Consider the following 20,845-nt stretch of genomic DNA (forward strand, 5'->3'; position numbering starts at 1 on the left):
TTCCAGTATCCTCTTGGAAGACCTGCAGTGGATGGATCAAGTCATGAAAGACTTAAGCAACTGCAAAATTGAAGGTAACTGGACGGGAAATGACCACAAATACAGTTACTACAGAAAGACTGTGAGATCAGTGCTTAATCTTCAAGACTGATAAATGCAAACAAGAACAAGAGGGTAATCGTAGAATCTTTAGCAAAAATGACTCATCTTTTTATGTCAAGAGAAACAAAAATATTGCAATGACATCTCATGTTTGGCACAAAAAGTAGTCCAGGTATAAATGATGAAAATATTAATGTTGATAAACAGAAAAACAACAGTCCCCATCAGGCGCGGCTCGTGGTTTCTATACTGGGGAAGGCTGCGGCATTTATCAATCGGAGCCAATATAGACCTCTGGTTACGTTACAGATTAGTCTGACATAAACAACTAAGAATTCAGGGGAAGGGGGGTGGGCAGATCACTCTCTACCCATAATTTTACGTACTGTGTCTTCTATAATCAGGTATTTATTAAATATCATTAGAGGCTAACTTCGAGTTAAAATCTTTGGTTAGTGTTTTTATACGTCATCATTACATTTTCTGACACTCTGCAGCAAATCATATGAAAAGACGCGTTTCGGAGAGATCTTTAATGCGATGAATGTTAACTTTGCGGCTGCTTAATATTTTTGGTGTTTTCAGTTCTAAATTTAAGGCGTTTATTGTAGTTTACCTCCAAAGCTCGAAGTTAATTTGTTTTTCGCTGGAATTATGTTTTTTCACCTTTGCGTGAAAATTCTTTAAGTCAGTGATACCAGTTTTAGTCCAGGCACTGTCAGTACTATTTGTACGAAGACAGGTGAAACAGAAAAATGCATTTTTCACTTCACAACCACACAACCACTCGGCTGCATCGTACATTGCTCTATTAAAACTGCGGTTGTATCCTTGCCTAGATTTGCACTGTTTCTGTTCTTGATTGATCGTTAGATCGGGTCTGGGTGCACAAAGTTCTTTCACTTGCATCCTATGGCCGTGTTCCAAGTTTTTACCTATTGAATTGCACACTGAATTCATATTGCGCTGGTTTCACGAGCAAGTAAAAACTCACTAAAATCTTGCAAAATACACTCCGAAAAAGAAACTTGCTAATATCACACGATATCAACAAAAGCAGTCAGCATCAGCAAGCAAGGAAAGTAAAGTCACGGGACAAATTTCGCGCGCTTTGTCCTCTAATCACTTATGAAACTCTCGCTAGATGGCAGTACTGTTGTTACGGTTAGAGAGCCTGTAGTTACGGTAGTCTAGTGCACTCTGGCGGGATATTTGCAAACTTATTCTAAATGTGGATAAAATAGCCAATGGTAGAAACAAAACAACAATGTAAAACATTATCAAAACAATAATACTAAACGTCGATTAATGACGCATCGAAGCGTAGTAGAGATGTGCAGAGACAGAGATTGGATAGCGAAGTTTCGGCCACTCTACATTCCTTTATTACATAGATAGTGGAACGTGAAAAACGTGTGGTGGTTGGTATGACACCCTTAGGCTGCAAGCTCTGAGCCTTCGGGTCGCCCATAAAGAGCGGTACTATGTAGAAGCCACGCCCCCAAACCGCTACTACATGCAGCTTACGGACGTTCCAAGGCGCAGCCTAAACACTACTAACCGTTCCGAAAACATCTATCGATACAAACAGTTCCAAAAACGTTGACCGTCGTTATTTTAATCGGAATGGGAAATGTGCGAAATTCTTCCTGATAATTTAAATTTTGTAATATGTTCTTGCGAAATTTACTTTAACATATATTTTGGGGCGGCTCCGCCTCAGAGCCTTTAATTACGAGCCGCGCCTGGTCCCCATGAAGAGTAGTAATTAGGATTGAGGTATGTATAAGTCTTTTTCAGAGCAGTGGTGGGAGGCTATGTTTTCTTGCATATGACAGACCACATTGCTACGATCAGCTCATATTTATCAGTTACATAATGTGTCACATGTCACAAACTGAAGACTGCTTGTTAAAAGTTCACTACACTGCAATATATGCTTCCATTTCACAAATTACATACTTCAAATGTGTTTAACACTATACCTACAAATATTGCCATAAACAGTACATTTAAATGCATATAATCCTTACACATATCTTTATTTCCCTTACTGTCTTTAGGAAAATGAAGAAACAACAGTCATACAAACAGTGCACACTCAAAAGGCAACAAAGCTGGTGTTCTAGAACACACACTGAATGCTGAGCTGTTAATTGTTAAATATCATTATAAAAATCTCATAAATAATATAACTTCTGTAGATATTGTCTTTCAGCTTTAATTTCCTCATACTGTAAGATATTCAAATCATGCTAATTGCCTAAGATTAAAACTTTATTCATTTATTAAAAATAACTATGAATTTTAGTGCATTCAGTTACAAGTTGCTTTGAAACTTTTAAATAGGAAGGGCGGACGTTTTCTAACATTATGAAGTACAGTCTACTGGGATAAGTAAAGAAGTGCAGTGAAATCACATCCAACAAAAATGTGTAACGAACCTATGCAACTATTTTCTTGTTCTTTGTCTTACATTCTGAGGAGTTTAGGTTACCGGCCCTTGCTGACCCCTGTGTCACCCTGTACCATGCACCAGCAGAAGGTAAATCAATATCGCTGGAAGAGGGAAGTGAGAAGGAGGACTCTGTACTAGGTGTAAAGTGGTACCATTACATGATTAACAATGATTATATGGCACAAAAATCCCTTGTATGGGAATTACAGAGGGTGTTGCTGTTTATGGAAGCTTGTGGCAACGGCACTGAAAACATTATTATTGTTGCTTAAATTTTCCTATTTCATAGAGGGGTATAAGCCTGACTGACTAAACATAATTTGGATAAATGAACTAATTATAAAATATCCTCTTGGCCACGTAACTTCTGGATGAGCCGGGAAAAAAGACAATCTGGAAAAGTAAACTGAAGCCTTTTCTCAGTAATTCCTCATTACAAAAATTACATATAGTCTTAATAGTTTCCTTCAGTAGCAAAGGCTGGCTGTCTGGATGAATATTCTCCAATAATGTGTGTGTGTGTGTGTGTGTGTGTGTGTGTGCGCGCGTGTGTGCGTGTGTTTGTGTGTGTAGGGGGGGGGGGGGGATTAAGAAATGTATGTTTGCCCTGACAGCAGTTGCTTTCTGTATGTACTTCAGTACCTTTAGATCACTCTAGATGGAATACTAGCTCAGGAAAAAAGGAGAAAGAATAACCAAAAATCGAGTGGAACCTGTACTAAAAGTTAATCCAGATTGTTGAATTGAATTTTGAATGTGCTGCTTCGCAAATACAGGTAAACTTTCTAAACCATGCCTCGCCAACTCATTAATTCCATAACTTTCTATCACATATTTACTGCACACAATTAGACCTATATGTCTACAACCACAAAATTTAAAAAAAAACTTACAATCTTGTGTTCTTTTTTTCCCAGTTTCAACATTTTGTTGATAGACAACCAGCAACTTTATTAAATTTTTTAAAGTGGTTATTAATGATTCTCTCAACAGTTGCAGTATTTATATTAGACAACTAGTTTCAAACGTTAACAAGTTCATTTGAAGCTTGGCCTACTGAGGCTGCACTGACAGTGCCTGACCTTAATAATAAACATCATAGTGGCAACACATGCTTTATAAATGTTTACAGAATGAATGCCACAATCCACATGTGCCTCTTACCAAGTCAAAAATGATTTTGACTGGATAAGATGCATGTGTGGATCTGCAAGATTTGAAACTAGTCACCTATTATAAATACTGCAAATACTGACAGAATTGTTAATAAACATTAACACTGTTTATTTTAATTATTTATTTTTCTTCTTGTTGTGGATGTCTTACAGCTGTCACTGCATCCAGTATCTCTGTTGACAAATGTCTTTATCTTACCATTCTTCCTCATTCCCTTCTATTCCTCTTCTCTACAAAGTTTCTTGGATATTTCTTAGCCAACCTTTTAGTTGTCCTTTTCCTCCTGCTATGAAACTGCTTTCTTTGGACATCTGTTTTCTTCCATTCTATATACTATAATGAGTCTGCATTCTTTCTCTTATTTCATTTCTTAAGGGATTAAGCTACAAAATTTTACATGTTCTTCTTAAGTTGTCCATTTCTAAAAGTTCTAAGCTTCTTTTTACAAGTTTCCATGAGTTCCCAATACCCACTACTAAAATTTGTTATTAGTTCCACAATGGATTTGTATAGTCACATTTTAACCTTTAAACTCATTTCTGAGGACCAATGTACAGTGTTCAATTTTTGGGTAGCAGTCCTCCCCTGCCTGATCTGTTATTGGATATCTGTCACATCTTTCATCATGTGATACGATACTACCCAGACACTTAAGCTCCACACTTTAATTTGATGTCCCAAACATTTAAGTTACTTCCCTCCTCTCTGCAACATAGATGTTCTGCCTTTTCAAAATTAATTTTCGAACCACATTTTTTATATCCTTCCAATAACTTCCTGAACATGTAAGATATGCCCTCTTCCTTGTTTGCTGCAACAACCATAGCATAGAAAAGTGTGTACATGCATTGGTCCCCTACTTCAACACCATGCCTATGCAGTTTCTACACTGAATTTTGGTGTCTTCTACACATACAAGAGCATGGGAGACAGGTAGCAGCCTTGTTTCAGTGTTTTAGTTATTCTAATGACCTCTCTATAAATTTCTTTCCCCACTTTAATGACACATTCTGCTGACTTAAGAGATTTACAACACTTCTTAGATAAATTTTTGGCAGTTCTGCTGATCCCAGTACCTCAAACTATACATATTTAGTAGCACTGTGTCACGTGCTTTCTCAATATCTATGGAAACCAAATGACTGCTTAGAATCCTTTCCTCTGTGTAAAGTTGTTGTCTACACATGAAATGTCTCTTTGAAATCTACTTTGTTCTTCTACTTTAGTTATAACCTGCTCAATTTATCATTTTAAAATCATTGTATACAGTCTGCTAATTGAACTTGTGATAATTCTGCCTAGGCCATACCTCAAAAATTCTGTTGGTACATTTCCAGGCACTGATCATTTCCAGATTATCATTTGTGTAGCCACCTTCTTGTACCTCTTTCATGGTTACTTTTTCAATTTCTTCACCTCCCCGATCCTCTCTCATCTCCCACTTTATTTCCTTTGTACTCAATCCTTTCTTCTGTTAGTAGCTATTTAAAATGTTTGTCCCACTCTACCAGACTAACGATTGGCTGGTTTGCTCTTTCTTTTACCTCTTCTCCCAGTCCTACAAGCATTTTCCATACTGCCATGACTTATGCCCCCCCCCCCCCTCTCTTGCCTCTCCACATCAATCAACTTCCTTACATTTATCCCCCCCCCTCCCAGGCTTCACTTTTTGAACTACAGATGTCTTTTTCACTTCTCTTCATTCCAACATACAAGGCTCCATCCTGTTGGTCCCTTGACCTCAACCAATTATTATACGACTAGTAGTAAAACTAAGACAATACAATAGTTACGTTTACTGTACTTACCAACGTATGAGTATTTTGATGCTGACAAGCCGCCATCAGGTCCCTGAGCTCGCCTTAATCCAAACTCTAGTAGTGTGATGTTCTTCCCTGCAGCCATTCGATAGCGGGCAGCATTAGTTGCCATAAGGCTATAATTTAAAATTAGATTTTTCATCATATATTCTTTCAATAACACCAAATACTTAAAGTATGTCTGGAGACTTTTGATAATACAATGCAGATGAATGCGACACCATTACCAGTCGAAGAAATGCTACACAATAAGTGTCTCGAACTTATGAAAACTTTGCAATCAGAAGGTTGCCCTCAAGCAGGATGTTGTTGATAAGGTACTTAAACAAACATAACATGTATAAGAAATTACTTAAACAAAAGTTACATGTCTATTATTCTGTGGAGTACGTAGTGTCACTCCAACATTATGTATCGAGCTAGTTAGTTATTATATCCACATTTTACTTTCAAAAAACTCTTTTTCCAATAGCCAAAGAAGTTTGAAAGAATAATGCAGTAGTAAACAGATGAATCACAACACAGCTGTTTGTCCTGCAGTGTTTCTCTATCATTAAAAAACTTCGCCAGCCTCACATCCAAGCACATAATTTGTAATTTTATGAAGAGAAAAGGTGTTTAGCCTTTTTTATGATATTATTGCAATTTGCTGCTGTTCAAAATTCAATTTAACAGTAAACGAGCAAAGACAGAAATAGTGCAATATGCTTACCTTGCATAATTGACAAGAGTGAGTAACGTTGTTTCTAATAACTGAACGATGATCAAGGGACCCTCAAGCCGAAGTAATGGGACTCTGGAATTGGAAAGTGCATGTAGCAGACTTAAAAATATTTATCAACTCGCTGCAGCATCTAAAGCATTAGATTTGTTAATCATTTATGTGTACTAATGGAACAACCAGCGAGGCAATTACAAGAGAGGGTATGGATCACAAATGAATTACAGACATACTACATTATTAAGAAAGGTCAAATTTTAATAAACAAAACTACAGAACTAAATTCAAAGCACCAAACAAAACAAACACTTCTCATTGAAGAATGGTTAGTGATTTTAATATGTTATCTTGTTGGCCTCCAATCACACAAACGTTTTAAATTTATGGATTATGGGTTGCAAAGCTCCAGTAGCACTGAAGGAAATGATTTTATAAATCAGCCTCAGCTTGTACTGTTCTTTATACTTGCCACACTTATCCTTCAACAGTCATCAATACATTAATTTGGTTGTAGTGACAGGTGACAGCAACTCATCAGCATATTTGCAACAATAAGAGCTTATCCCAAAGCAACAATTTACTTGGCAATTATGTAAGATGCTAATTTGCAGCTTTTTACAATGTAAATGAAGAATCGCAAGCACCAATGAAAAACAACAGAAGGTTCTAACCATTGATACCAGAAAGCTGCTAAACTGAGCTTGTCCATGAATGAATGAATGGATGGATGCACACTCCAAAAATGTTTTATTTTTTTATGGAAATAAACACACAATTTCTTGCTGGACTACCTGCAGTGTACACACAACAGGATACGATAAGAAATGCTAAAGAGAAAAAAATTACATACACCGTCTCCACAAAACTCATGGAAGTGTTCTTGAAATGATAACTGCAACAGCATCTTTGGTCAAGGCCAGTACTGTAATATTTGTCACCTCAGTTGAGCTTCGCATACAGAAGAAAATGTTTTTTGGTTTCCTTTTTGAAGAGACCATCACAACGTGAGTCCAGGAGAAGATATGCCAAGATTTATTTCCAACAATGTGGAACACCATAAAAAGGTTTAAAATATGTTATAGTGATTTAAGATGGTGTAAAACTGGTACAGATGACAGCAAGAATGAATGGAGGAAGAACAGATTTCAAACTGTTGTCAAAATCATTAATGGTTGAGCATTACCTGAACCGGACAATGATGGTTCCCAGTATTCTATTATGGCTTTTATTTGCCAGATGGATTTAAGGAAACAAAGAAATGAAAATTTTAACTCATTTTGCATAAAACACATCCCTGTGTCTTAGACATTGTACCACCTTGCTTGGTCAAATGATTTTGTGACGGTGTCAGTTTTGGCTATTATCCAATATATGGAAGTCTCATCAATAAAAAGGTAAAAAAACTGTTCTCCTTTTAGAGTTTTTTTCCTTTTTACTAATGTTCAGCAAACTGAAATATTGAACACTTCTAACGCTATAGCGCAAATGCATTTTGCAGGAAAATAGTAACAAGAAGTCCATAGGTTTGTTTTATATCTCCTCAACAAACTAATAAATGTAACTGAAAATACAAGACATCACACTTTGATTAAACTATGCTCATATAACATTAGATACTTGAATGTTTATAAACCAAAATCAAAGAAATTAAGATCTTCTACTCTGAAGACAATACCTCAATTGCATTCTGCAGTACCATATAGTGAGGATCCAAAATTCTGGTATAGGCAGGCAAAAGAATTTTCGACATTAAAATGAGAAATCAACTGCTAACCAATCTAACATGAAGAGATGATAGACTGACAAACCATCAGTGATTACAAGACAACTAACTGTGAATCAATGGATAAACACAACTTCTCAGTCCCATACCTCACAGTACAAAACAGGGATGTACCACTTTAATTCCCAAAACATAAAGCCTTATTTAAAATAAATTTAACAAGATTCCATTTCTGAAATGAAACAACCTGTGTTCTACGCATTTTAAGATTTTGTAACTTATTAGAGAAGTACCCTGAAAGGCAAATGAATTTTATGAACAAATAAAATTGTTCATTTCTTATCACAATTTGTCTCATAAATAATTTTCTTGGTGTGCGTGTATTTTCCTCAACAGAATGTTATATCTTCTGTCATTAATGGGCATGTACAATGTTCAGCTGTTCTAGCACACAAATAATAGTAATATTAAGGTGTATTTGAAGATTTAAGTATTTATTTATCAGGTTTGGTTTACATTTTTCCTTTTTTTTTTTAAATCAGTTTTACTGGCAGCTTGCGATTTAACTATTTAAAAGATAAAAAGACACCCAAACAGTTATAAATGAACTTAGTTCATTGCTCAAAATTTAGTTACATATTTTAAATGAACATAATCAGGAATTTTACCTTGGAAAACAAACAGACCCTTCTTCAATGGCATGGAGCGTGACATCTCTCGGTGTGAGATTCTTCAGAAAGACAAAGAATTCTGGCTCAATTGTTTGTGGGAGAGTTTGCTTCAGATACAGTATGTCTATAAACATTATTCAGACAATTAAGTAATTTCCTGGACATTAGTGCGTTTTCTAACAAGATCAATTTTTTGCTACCAACTATCACTAAATTAACGAAAGCAATTTGAACATAAGTGCTTTGCCACAAGCCATTCTAGTCCACAGCCAAGGTACAATGCTGATTTCCAACCTTATTTTGTAAAGTACAGTGGATAACTAAGGTTTTCGATTTGTAACTCGTCTAATTTCTCCATTCAAAAATCAGATTTAAAAATGAACAACCAACAGCAATAATTTCCCAACAAAAAACCAAAGAATCATAAAAAAAGAAAAGATAAGAAAGAAAAATAATAATAACAACAAATATAAAAATTTATCAATATTTTAGTATAAAATATTGATAGTTCATGTCACAAATATATTCTGCATAATATAAGTTTATTGAATACATATAATTTTTCTTTTCTTCTTCTTTTTTGCTGGATTTGTGACTGTGCACCAAATCGATACCTCTGATTGGGGGGGGGGGGGGGATTAGAATTGCAGATTTTGAGAGGTGGTATGATAGATCTTCTGCTTTTGTCTAAATGATGTAAAACAAATCTTGTATTTACACTTTTAAAAAGCTCAGAAAAACATTAAAATAACATTTTAAGAAGTCTAAATTTAAACAACACCCCCTGGGAGATCACAGTACTAGAATCCTTTTTTTTTTTTTTTTTTTTTTTTTTTCCTCCAAATCAAGCACTGTGTGCATGTGTGAGTGTGTGGGTGTGTGGTTTGGAGTCCACGTTAAACTGTAGGTACCCTTATGACTAATTACATAAGACAGTTGAAAGGTCAGAGGAAGGCAATGGCTTACCACCTCTAACAGGGCCATACCTGGTGAAGCACTGTGGTGTCAAACCAACCTTCAGTTTAATGACAGCTTCCATCTTATTCTTACAGTTCTGTACTTGCATTCATCATAAGCACCAATACCAAACAGGCATATACTCAATGTTTTGTAAGCCACAGAAAAACAACACAAAAGCAAGCTAGAATATTGTCCACAGGAAAGCAAGCTAGAATATTGTCCGAGGCAGCATCGTAGGATTCTCACATCTGTACCCAATGCTCGTTTCCCTAATAAGAGACTCACTTGAAATCCTAAACAGAAATTGAGAAAAAAAAGTATCATCTCAGTCTTTTAGCATCTCTTGGAAGCCAGCAAAGATTTTTCTGGGTCTAAGTATTATATGTTCGCCTCACGTTGCATCCCACCCTCCTCCACCTAATTTTCATTCCAGTCATAATTGCATTTATAGTCCACTCTGCCCCTTGTTTTGTTTGCTTTTTTGTCTCTTCACGTAATTCCCCATTGCTCACTGAGAAAATCCTTCAATTTTGAAAATTTTTCAAATTAAAAACCGATGTGTCATTGTCACAAGTCAAAACTGGTAACATATTTCCTTTTTCAGACACATCAGAAGCTTCATTTTGAAAAAACTCTATTTAATTCAACAAAAGAATTCCAGAACATTGTTACTTTTCTGTGTTAGTAGTCATTGACTAATAAGAGCAAGATTTAAAAGATGAAAGATACAAAAGATGAAAGATTGAAACTAACTAAAGAAAAACGAAAAATTTTAAATTTCAAAAATCTTGAAGAACGGAAAGAGAGATGTCAAGAACGGAATGATGCAGAAGTAGTAACAAACATATTAATCACAACAGCTGAAGAAGTGGCTGACTTGTACAAATCTCAAAACCAGCCAAAGAAGCTAACACACAATATGATAAGAGAAGAAAAATGAAAGTAGAAACAAAGATAAGACAGAATACACATACTGTGCAAGGCTCAAAGCAAGAGCATGAAAGAGGACATCAAGACATATGATGAGAATATACTAAAAGCCAGTCTTGAAAATAAATAATCTAATTTGAAGATGGTCAAGCAGAAGCTTATGATTGGAAAGAATCAGACGTAGACCAAGGCCAAATTACAGATAAGGAAGAAATACTTGAAGATATGAAGAATTTTTATAGTAACCTGCATAGTAAAGTCAATGATGATATTTTAATCGTAGACAATTCATCACTCCAAGTGGCAATGATCTCAAAGTCGATATTTTGAAGATGATGTATGATGAATCTGTAAGGCATTGGGCTAAAATATTTCCAAGTTGTTGGCACAGTGGGAAATTACCATGAGATTGGAATAAAGCCAAAATAATCCTGATACATAAGAGAGGCAGTACTAAAGATATAAAGAACTATCGCCCTATCAGCCTCCTGTACATACTGTGCCAAGTGTTTACTAGAATTCTGAATACCAGACTGAGCACTACACTTGACCTGGTCCAATCTATTGAGCAAGCTGGGTTCCGACCACTGCTTAAAAGAATATCATACCCTCACTCTACACAAAACAATTAATGGAACTAATGATACCACCTACCTCTTTGCCTTACCTTCATAGATTTTGAAAACACATTTGATTGGATCAGTCACACAGTGGTGTGAGTCTCTCTAACAGGAGCAACGAATAGAACAAGTCAATACTAATATCTTGTACAACATACACAAAACTTCCACAACGTTTGTGAATGTAGCTGGGTGGGAAATAAGAATTTCCCATTGAAAAGGGTGTAGAACAAGGTGATAGTATACGTCCAAAACTATTTTCAGCAGTCCTCAAAGAAGCAATGTCAAAATTAGATTGGAAAACAAAGGGAATCGAAATTCTGGGAAAGATATTAAATAACCTGAAATTCACTGATGATGATGTAAATTTGAAAATAGTATACAAGAACTTCAAATACTGGTTAGTGAATTTGTGCCAATCTGCTCTGAACTTGGCCTAAAAATGAAATATGATAAAACCAATATCACGATGAATGAATGGAATCTGGAGGGAAATATATCTGTTGGAAGTACACAATTACAAAGTGCCACAGATATGTCTTCTGTTTCATCTGCTAATTATAAAAGGAGACCTAAAAACAGAAATATTTCAACATGTTAAATTACACTGGCAAGCTTATATATGTAAATGAGCCTTCACTTGAAACCACTGATGCTATTGTAAAACAGAGGTTTTTAGTGGTAAACTGAGGAACTTCTGCAAATGTAGTGCAACATAGCAGTCAAGTCACAGTGTTCAAAGCAACAACTGGCATGGAGATGCTGCTACATGACTGAAGGAGATTATGACACAGGTTGTTTTTAAGTGCCAATATTGAGATCACTGCCCACGAAAGTGGGTAATCTAAGTTATTGTAACACACATTTGAGTTTGTACTACTGCTTTTACGTGTTTTATCGAAATGAACCCAGTGGAACAGTACGTAGCTGTGAAACAAAATTTATTAAATTTCAGGTGCACTTTTGTTGGTATTTAGGACTACAATTTGTTTTAGGCATTTTGAGTTCATGGAAGTTTCGAGATGAAGGCTTCTGTCTACGAAAAATGCACTATTGCTGTCAAATATATCACATGAAATGATGGGTGCCTGAAAACACTGGTTCCAAAGTGAATCCACCCCCTCAAAACAACTGACCATTATATAATCTATCTGATACCATTTAGTATCTCTAGGCTTTTTTCATTTATGCAACCTTCTTTCATGATTTTTGAACCAAGTGTTTGCTATGATTAAGTTATGCTCTGTGCAAAATTCTACCTGGCGGCTTCCTCTTTCATTTATTCCCCCCAATCCATATTCACCTACTACATTTCCTTCCCCCCATTTTCCTACTATCAAATTCCAGTCACCCATGACTATTAAATTTTCATCTCCCTTCACTATCTGAATAATTTATTTTATCTCATCATACATTTCATCAATTACTTCGTCATCTGCAGAGCTAGTTGGCATATAAACTTGTACTATTGTAGGAGGCGTGGGCTTCGTGTCTATCTTGGCCACAATAAAGCGTTCACTATGCTATTTGCAGTAGCTTACTCACACACCTATATTTTTTATTCCTTATTAAACCTACTCCTGCATTACCCCTATTTGATTTTGTATTCATAGCCCTGTATTCACCCGACCAAAAGTCTTGTTCTTCCTGCCACCGAACTTTACCATTTCCCATTAACCTATCAATTTCCCTTTTTAAATTTTGTAACCTACCTGCCCGATTAAGGGATCTGACATTCCACACTCCGATCCGTAGAACGCCAGTTTTATTTCTCCTGATAACGACGTCCTCTCGAGCAGTCCCTGCCTGGAGATCCGAATGAGGGACTATTTTACCTCCAGAACATTTTACCCAAGAGGACGCCATCATCATTTAACCATACAGTAAAGCTGCATGCCCTCAGGAAAAATTACGGCTGTAGTTTCCTCTTGCTTTCAGCCGTTCGCAGTACCAGAATAGCAAAGCCATTCTGGTTAATGTTACAAGGCCAGATCAGTCAATCATCCAGACTGTTGGCCCTGCAACTACTGAAAAGGCTGCTGCCCCTCTTCAGGAACCACACGTTTGTCTGGCCTCTAAACAGATACCTCTCCATTGTGGTTGCACCTACGGTGCGGCTATCTGTTCGCTGAGGCACGCAAACCTGCCCACCAAAGGCAAGGTCCGGGGAGGGGGGGTATAAAGCCTCAATATGTCAAAAATTTGTAAAAATTCTTAATTGTAATAAAAAAAATTTGAAAGTTACCTCAAACAAACTTGGATAGGCATGTCCAAACACAGGTTATCACTTTAATAAAAAAAAAAAATTATAGAGCACAAAAAACTTTAAATGTTCCAGAGACACAACATTATAATACTTCATTGCATGGGGCAAATTCCACACCAGATGCTATCTTCAGGTATCTATTTTTCAGGCCAGCAATGTTTTTGGTCTGGATATGTTTCTTTGGTCAAAAAATTATTAGTCTGTACAAAAGTAAGGAGAAGCAGCACGGAAGCACAATACAGCATTGCATTAACAGCCGTGGTTCTATTGCCATCAGTGTGGCAACACGTGGGTCACAATAATGGACATGCCAATGGATTGCACAATGATGACAGCCAAGATCAGTGATAAATGGAGCCACACAGTGGTAATGGTGTAGCAAGCATGAAGGTGTGACCATACCAAGGCAAGTCTCTTGTTATAGCAACACGACTGGGCAATAATTTTTTGAGACACAAATCAGCACTGGGCAATATGTGGCAGGCAGCTATGGAAAAATTTGACCATAGTGCCATGTGGCAACAAACCCTATTGTGACATTCCACAGTAGGCAAATTGTTGCCAGCCGCATATACTGCATGTTGACAAGGCACAACATGTTTACCCTCGTCACTCACAAGCTCACAGTCAGCGGATCCATACAGCTTGTTGGCTGTGACATGGTATGGATTCAATTCATTTTTGTTGTGAGACACTACAAGTAATTCACCAAATTTACTGCAATTTTTGTAGCAGCTTGCTACTGTCAATCTCAGTGATCCACAAAGATAGGATTAGTTATAATTCATACATAGTTCAGTTTAGTTCGAGTTTTCTTGCACTGTAAGAATTCATATTTCCTCTTGCTGTGCACAAGTCCGTACTGATATTGGCAAGGCAAATGTCCTTCACGTGACATGTAATACCTCATAAAATCATCCTGTACTTCTTTTGGTTACGAACCTGACTTCTGTGGCCTGCACTGCAAGTTCTCTGTGCCAGTATCATTCTGAATTATGGACTCCATGTTTCATGAACAACATTTCCACTGCTTGGGTCAGTGTAAAATGTTCCTCAAGACATGTACAGTGGTTCTGAAGTGTTTTCTCACCGTGCTCTAAAGTTAGACATACATTGAAGTGACAATTTATGCATTCTCCACAGAGGGCAACAGTGTTTTTCTGAACACACGATACACTGATACCGAAAGCCCAAAACTGTTTTCCATTTCTCTGTGAGCATATTAGTGTCTGACGTCATACTTTTGTCTACAAAAACCTCTTTCATGGTGGACTGAAAATGGTCTCATAATGCATTTCTGTAGTTGAAATGCATCATCAGCCACTACTACATGTGGTTACACATTAAAGCTAACCAATCATGTAAGTGTACTACTGTATGATTAGCAAAAATGGCTCTGAGCACTATAGGACTCAACATCTGAGGTTATCAGTCCCCTAGAACGATGAACTACTGAAACCTAACTAACCTAAGGACATGACACACATCCATGCCCGAGGCAGGATTCGAACCTGTGACCGTAGCGGTCGTGCGGTTCCAGACTGAAGCACCTAGAACCGCTCAGCCACACCGGCCGGCTGTATGATTATCAGTGAGGTTTTTTTTTTAATACTAAGGCAGGGTTGCCACAAGTTTCCCAAAGTGAAATTCCCTGATTTCCAGACAAGTTTTAACATTTTTCCCTGATAAATTTTGAGAGCTCATATGTAAGGTAAGACCTAAGTTGACAATCTGTCTTTGCAGTTATGGTAAAAGAGACAATAGTGCAAATGAGGAATTATCGAAAAAAATTTGCATGTAGCTGGCACTTCCTGACGAGAGGAAAAAGCTTAAGTACTAACATAAACATCTTTTGTAATGAACTGTTTTTAGATGGAGAAAGCAAGCCAAATGGTATGCGTGTTTCATTAAGACCACTGATATTTCATTTTAGTAAACTAAATAATCACAGTTGGTGACAAAAATAAGCATTTCCTTGGAGTCACAAGACAGATTTGAAATACTTTCACTGATTTCAGATATGACCTCGGAAAAAAGTAGGTCTCTTGAAATAAGTGTATAAGGTGAGGAAGAATTGTGTAAACCACCACTGTATGTGACAGCCAATAAAATGTTGATTCTACTATGTTCGTTATTGTCGGATATTACCCACTGTGGAATATTTATTATTTTACAGGTATTTTGTGATTCTTCTTTCAAAAAATATATGAGTACATAGCACACAAACTGCCAGCGGCTGACGATTTTCTTCTTCTTATCGTCCATACTTTATAACATATAAACTACTTTTGAAGTGATAAAATGTACTAGAACAAATAAAATGTCTATAAAATGCCACACTGTACAACATACTAGCAGTGAGACAGGCATTTCCTGAAATCCGTCGGCCATGGCCTCTGACCTCCTGAGAAGCACTGCAGTCCTGGGTCCATGGATAAACCATGAAAATCCACTGCATTATGCCACACACACAACAGACTCAGCCTGCTGGCAGATCAGAGAAACTAGATCCAACAGGCAGGGCCTGCACATTACTACGAATCGAATGGCTTCAGATCGGCAGGCCCGATTCATTACAGATACCTACAGAAACAGCCTGCGGTTTTGGCCCGTCATGAAAATCCACTTCTGTAGACAGCTATTCATGAGCCACAGACAACACGTTGATGAAATGAGACCACGGTGATCAATTTGTGAAACAGATAACTTGTTCAAATACTCTGAGAATCAATAATAATGACAGGTAGCAATTCACTGTAAAGATGATTGGTGAGTTGCAGACGGGCACAAAGAAAAGACAATTGCACTCTCGCAACTAAATTTCCTGCCATAGCCTTTGTCAGTAAACGAGAGCACACACACAGTCATACAATCACTCAGACAACTCATGCACAAGTGACTGCCGTCTGGCCACTGCGTCTACAGTCTGAGAATCACATCCAAAGAAACCACTCCTCACTTCTCCCTGCCTTTCATCAGCAGCTGTTAGGCTATCAGCAAGAAATCATAGCAGCACTGACTGCAAGCAGGGGGGGGGGGGGTAGGAAGGAAAGAAGCAGTAGCAGTAGTAATGAGAGAGTAGGGAAGCGGCGAACGTCGAACGTACTCGGCTGCACTGAGGTAGCGACAACACGACACCTCAGTAAATAAACCATTTCATCTACTGAGACAAAAAAGATTAAACAGTTTTTTTCCAAATTTCCCTGATATCTGCCTGACGTGTTTTAAATTCCCTGATTTCCGGAACCTGTGACAATGCTTTAGGGCTTTGTTTTATAATCTACTGGGGATTTTGAACAAAATTGTGTGATATACTTCAGCCTACAACATGTCATCCTTAGTGTAGTTTTTCCATGTTATTGGTGTATTCCCGACTTTTTGTTTAGTTGGTGCCTTCTTGGTTAGATGTAGCTGCAAAATTCACATTCTCGCTTATGCAGTGAAGTTTTTTCTGTATTCTGTTAACAGTGATTACTTGACTCAGAATGAAGTTAGTTAGTTAATCAACTAAGAGGCACAGGTTGGCACAAACAATAGGTGACGATACAGTAAATGAGAAAAAAATTTAAACACTTTACCTCAAATGTATTATCACCAACTTTGCATTAATAATGCTCAAAAAGATAAGTTACTTACAAAAACGACTGAAGTAATTATTACAAACAGCCACATCAAGAAGCTATAAGCTGGAGAAGATCACCCAAAAATATGGTTGCAGTGTTTTAGAGGCAAATGAGAAAATGAAGAATTTACAGACAGCATTCTACTGTGAACATAAAAAACTGCAACAGTAACAGATCACTTAAACAAGGAGGAAAATGGTTTGCATTATGCTCTACGAATTTCTTACAAGGTGACGATAAACCAAGGAAAACACATCAACCAAGAGCAAAAGAGAGATTCTTAGGTAAGTTCACATTAGTTAACTGTACAGTGATTCAATCATACTGGGTATGTTTGTAGCTTCCACCGTGTTTGCAGATTTAATTTTGAGTTAAATACTCAATATGTCTGTTTTTCTTCTGTTACCTGCACTCATGGTTAGTTCTAAGAACACAGTTGCTGCTATCATTTGCAAAGATATGGTGCACTGTTCTGACAAAGCTTCAGTGGAAATGCCTGAGGCACATGCTACAAACACATATAACATGTGACACCAGGCAACACATTTTCTGGGTAACAAGAACTTCGTAGCAAGACTTCATGCCGCACACTAACATGCAAGATGTGACTCTAAGCAACATGTTGTCTAGTGTTGCTTCGGTGGAATTTCACCTCAAGAAAGCAAATGTGGGCAGAGCAAACTCGCAACGTCACTATGTATTCTCTTTCAAACACCACACTATATGTCACTCAACTGCAGTCTTTAGTGCACTATACTCTAGTGAAAATTCCACATTTCTTTCATTAATCCACAATGAATATGTGGCTGTCCAACAGAGTTCCTCTTAATACTGTTTCGTGATTCTTCTAAAATGAATTTCATCACTAAGTGTTACACCAAAATAACAAAAAGTGAATGGACAAAAGATGGAAAAAATTATCTCATTCCAGTTGAAACAAACAGCTGATTTCTAAAGAAACCATAGTCGTGCATGTCATTTCCAAGTCCGCCCTACAGGAACACCACAGATTTCAAGGTGCAGTCTTTTTTTCCTCAGGAATATCTTCACTCTCTCCTTGAAAGTACACAATTCAGTACATTGCTGAGAAATTCCCTTTCCTATACATTTCTAGGATTAGGACTAGACCTATCATTTATGTTATTGGTTGGATGGAATGGTGTATGGAAGAGAAGGAATGAAGGTGCATGTGAACAGCAGTAGTGAATATTTATAAAAAATGCAGACTGTAGAAATATTTACAAGCCTTTTTTGTCTTGCAGCATTCCAACATGTGCCTTATGGTATATATACAACCTTCAGTTTCCACATTAAAGATTAATTTATTGAGTTACAGAATGTGTGGAAGGCAGAGCACTCACTTCTCATGAACTATTGAACATCAATGTTGTGAAAGTCACAGAACAAAACCTTGTTTCAAACAATGGGAAACTCTCTTCAGTTATTACTGTATTGTTAAGAATATTTATTACCTTTTACAATCTTTCAAATGGTCTATTGATCCAATTTAAGGAAACTATAAGCACATATTATCATGGTACCGTACAGCACAAGGGGGTACGAATACATTCTACAATTATACTTCAACAAATTTTAACAGAAAACACTTAAAGAGTTTCACACTATGACAAATGAATGCACATTTTCTTAAGAGAGAGAGAGAGCTTGTTTTTAAAAACGCCCAATACCTTATTGGCAATGCAGCAGCAAGAATATGAAACATTAAAACACGACTTACTATTTATAATAGCATCATTTAGACACTGTACGATGTAAAGTGTCTTTCAGATATTATGAACTTACCACTTTCTGAATAATGAAAATTCTCCAGAAACAAAAGACACTCTTCAAGCCCAGCAAATATTGTGAACTCTCCTTGGAATGGATTTTTGCGGAAATACAAATCAAAGACAGCAACATCATTCACCTTCCCCGACTTCCAGTACGCATAGGCCATAGTAATTTGGTATAAATCTGTAAAATCATGTCATTACAACTCCAAGTGATACGGTAAACTTTTGGTGTAAAAAAAAATAATACCAGTAACAGCTTTCTAGCCTCTTTCACACACCTGTCAAGCAATTGTAGCTAATTTGAATGCAACAACAACAATTTGTTTCAAAATAGTAGAAATTAAGGAAATGTCATTTGTACCATTCCCGTAACACAAAACTATGCACTACATTAAAGTGTCATTTGTTATAGAGTTGGCATAAAAGATGTAGCTACTGTGCATTTTACAGAAAAGTGTAATTCTACATTGTCCTGAGATTATTTAAGTTTCTTTGGATTCTGCACCCTCTTAATATGTTGCACTCTAAATTATCTGAAAAAATTATTTGATCTTATAGGATTTTACGTATTGATTAAGCCTCTGTTAACAATTCCATACGATAAATTCCTTTTAACATTTTCTTTCAACTCTTCTAACCAAATGAGTAAACCACCTTGAAATTACATTCATTTTGTAGGCGAAGCTCATAACTAAACATTTACGACGCAAATATGAGTGGAGTAGGCCTTGCCTCCATGTGAGATTAAGTTTACAAATACACTTCGAACTATCATTTGAAACTGGCGCTCGAAACGTGCAAACTATTTTGAAAACAAACTTTTCTTCCCAGTGACAATGTATATTACGCAAACAGCTTTTGTTTACGGTAATTTGTAACTTGGTACAAATAGAACACCTTAGAAATGGAGAGGTTAATTTCTAAAAATATTAAGCACCATGAATTAACATGCAGTAAGTTGTTATCCTAAATGAAATTCTGATACTGCCGGTCGCAGAAGTGGTGATTCTACCAATAGAAATAGTCTTCAGACATCGGTCTCAATAATCCTGCAATGAGCTTGCTGGCTATAGTAAACCACAAACGTTGTATGGGGATGATCTACATTTACGTGGCACTGATTTCGATATTTTCTTTATTACATAACTAAGAACATCAAATTACAAAGTATAACAACACGCGAAAACTAACAAAAGTAGAACACGATGTAAACTCCATTAGGACCATCAACGCTTCATTTCCAGGTGCAGGTTACTGTAACGGAACTTACAATACCACGCAGCTTATATTTATAAACAAACGACTCTGGAGCACAAAACGTCATGTTTTTCTTTTCTTTTTTTTTTTTTTTTTACAACAGATCTCACACGAGAGCTGCCAACCTAACACCTATTGTATTCATAAAATAACAAATGTTGTTACTACTAAATGTTGTGTTTATATTTTCATACCTGTAAGTAGTGGCTGTACCACACCATTCTGCCTCGCACGTAGGAAACGGATTGTGTCGGGAGGCGTAACTCTGCCCTGTTCATATAACTCCGAGTTTACCAGGTCTTGGTCTGACATTATTCAGCAATACACTTCGCTGACCACGATGCAAACTGCGCGTGCTGTGTTCACCAACTAACATTTTCCACCGGACGCGCGCCTTTTATTACAACACCATTTACTACGGGGAAGAGCCGAAGTAGGGAACAGTTTATCGATCAACTGGAGGTCAACAATAAGACAAGCGCGAAGCAAATGGCGCATTTACCTAACAGGTGGACCAACGCAATGAAGAAGCGCGAAATTAAATAAGGATTTCGATATGAACTCGTGATATGTTGCAGATGAAAATTTCGTCGCGTTTTTACGCCTATGCATTTATATGGCAAGATCGTGATTCGCAAGACAAAAATGAGAGGCAGAAAACAGTGAACTTTAATTCTTCTAAACTGTATAGTGTGGTAGTATTGTCCCAGTTCCCAGTGTTAGTT

At 36.9% G+C, this 20,845-nt stretch overlaps 1 protein-coding gene across 7 annotated transcripts in view; it reads right to left on the minus strand.

Moving 5' to 3' along the window:
* Positions 1 to 20,585, minus strand: part of LOC126470107 (nicotinate phosphoribosyltransferase) — a 124,784-nt gene extending 104,199 nt beyond the window's left edge. For 2 of the 7 annotated variants that reach the window (XM_050097704.1, XM_050097693.1), the window contains exons 1-5: positions 20,315 to 20,585; positions 18,874 to 19,044; positions 8,669 to 8,795; positions 6,269 to 6,352; positions 5,545 to 5,672 (exon numbers count right to left, since the gene is read on the minus strand). In XM_050097704.1, coding sequence (XP_049953661.1) covers positions 5,545 to 5,672; positions 6,269 to 6,352; positions 8,669 to 8,795; positions 18,874 to 19,044; positions 20,315 to 20,432 — 628 coding nt within the window. In that variant the 5' untranslated portion in view covers positions 20,433 to 20,585. Of the gene's footprint in view, positions 1 to 5,544; positions 5,673 to 6,268; positions 6,353 to 8,668; positions 8,796 to 18,873; positions 19,045 to 19,141; positions 19,247 to 20,054; positions 20,187 to 20,314 lie in introns of those variants that run through there. The other 5 variants (XM_050097727.1, XM_050097737.1, XM_050097714.1 and 2 more) reach the window with 5 other exon arrangements.
* Between the last annotated feature and the right edge of the window lie 260 nt (positions 20,586 to 20,845).

This window comes from Schistocerca serialis, chromosome 1 (genome assembly GCF_023864345.2).
Source record: "Schistocerca serialis cubense isolate TAMUIC-IGC-003099 chromosome 1, iqSchSeri2.2, whole genome shotgun sequence".
NCBI classification, from domain to species: Eukaryota; Metazoa; Arthropoda; class Insecta; order Orthoptera; family Acrididae; genus Schistocerca; species Schistocerca serialis.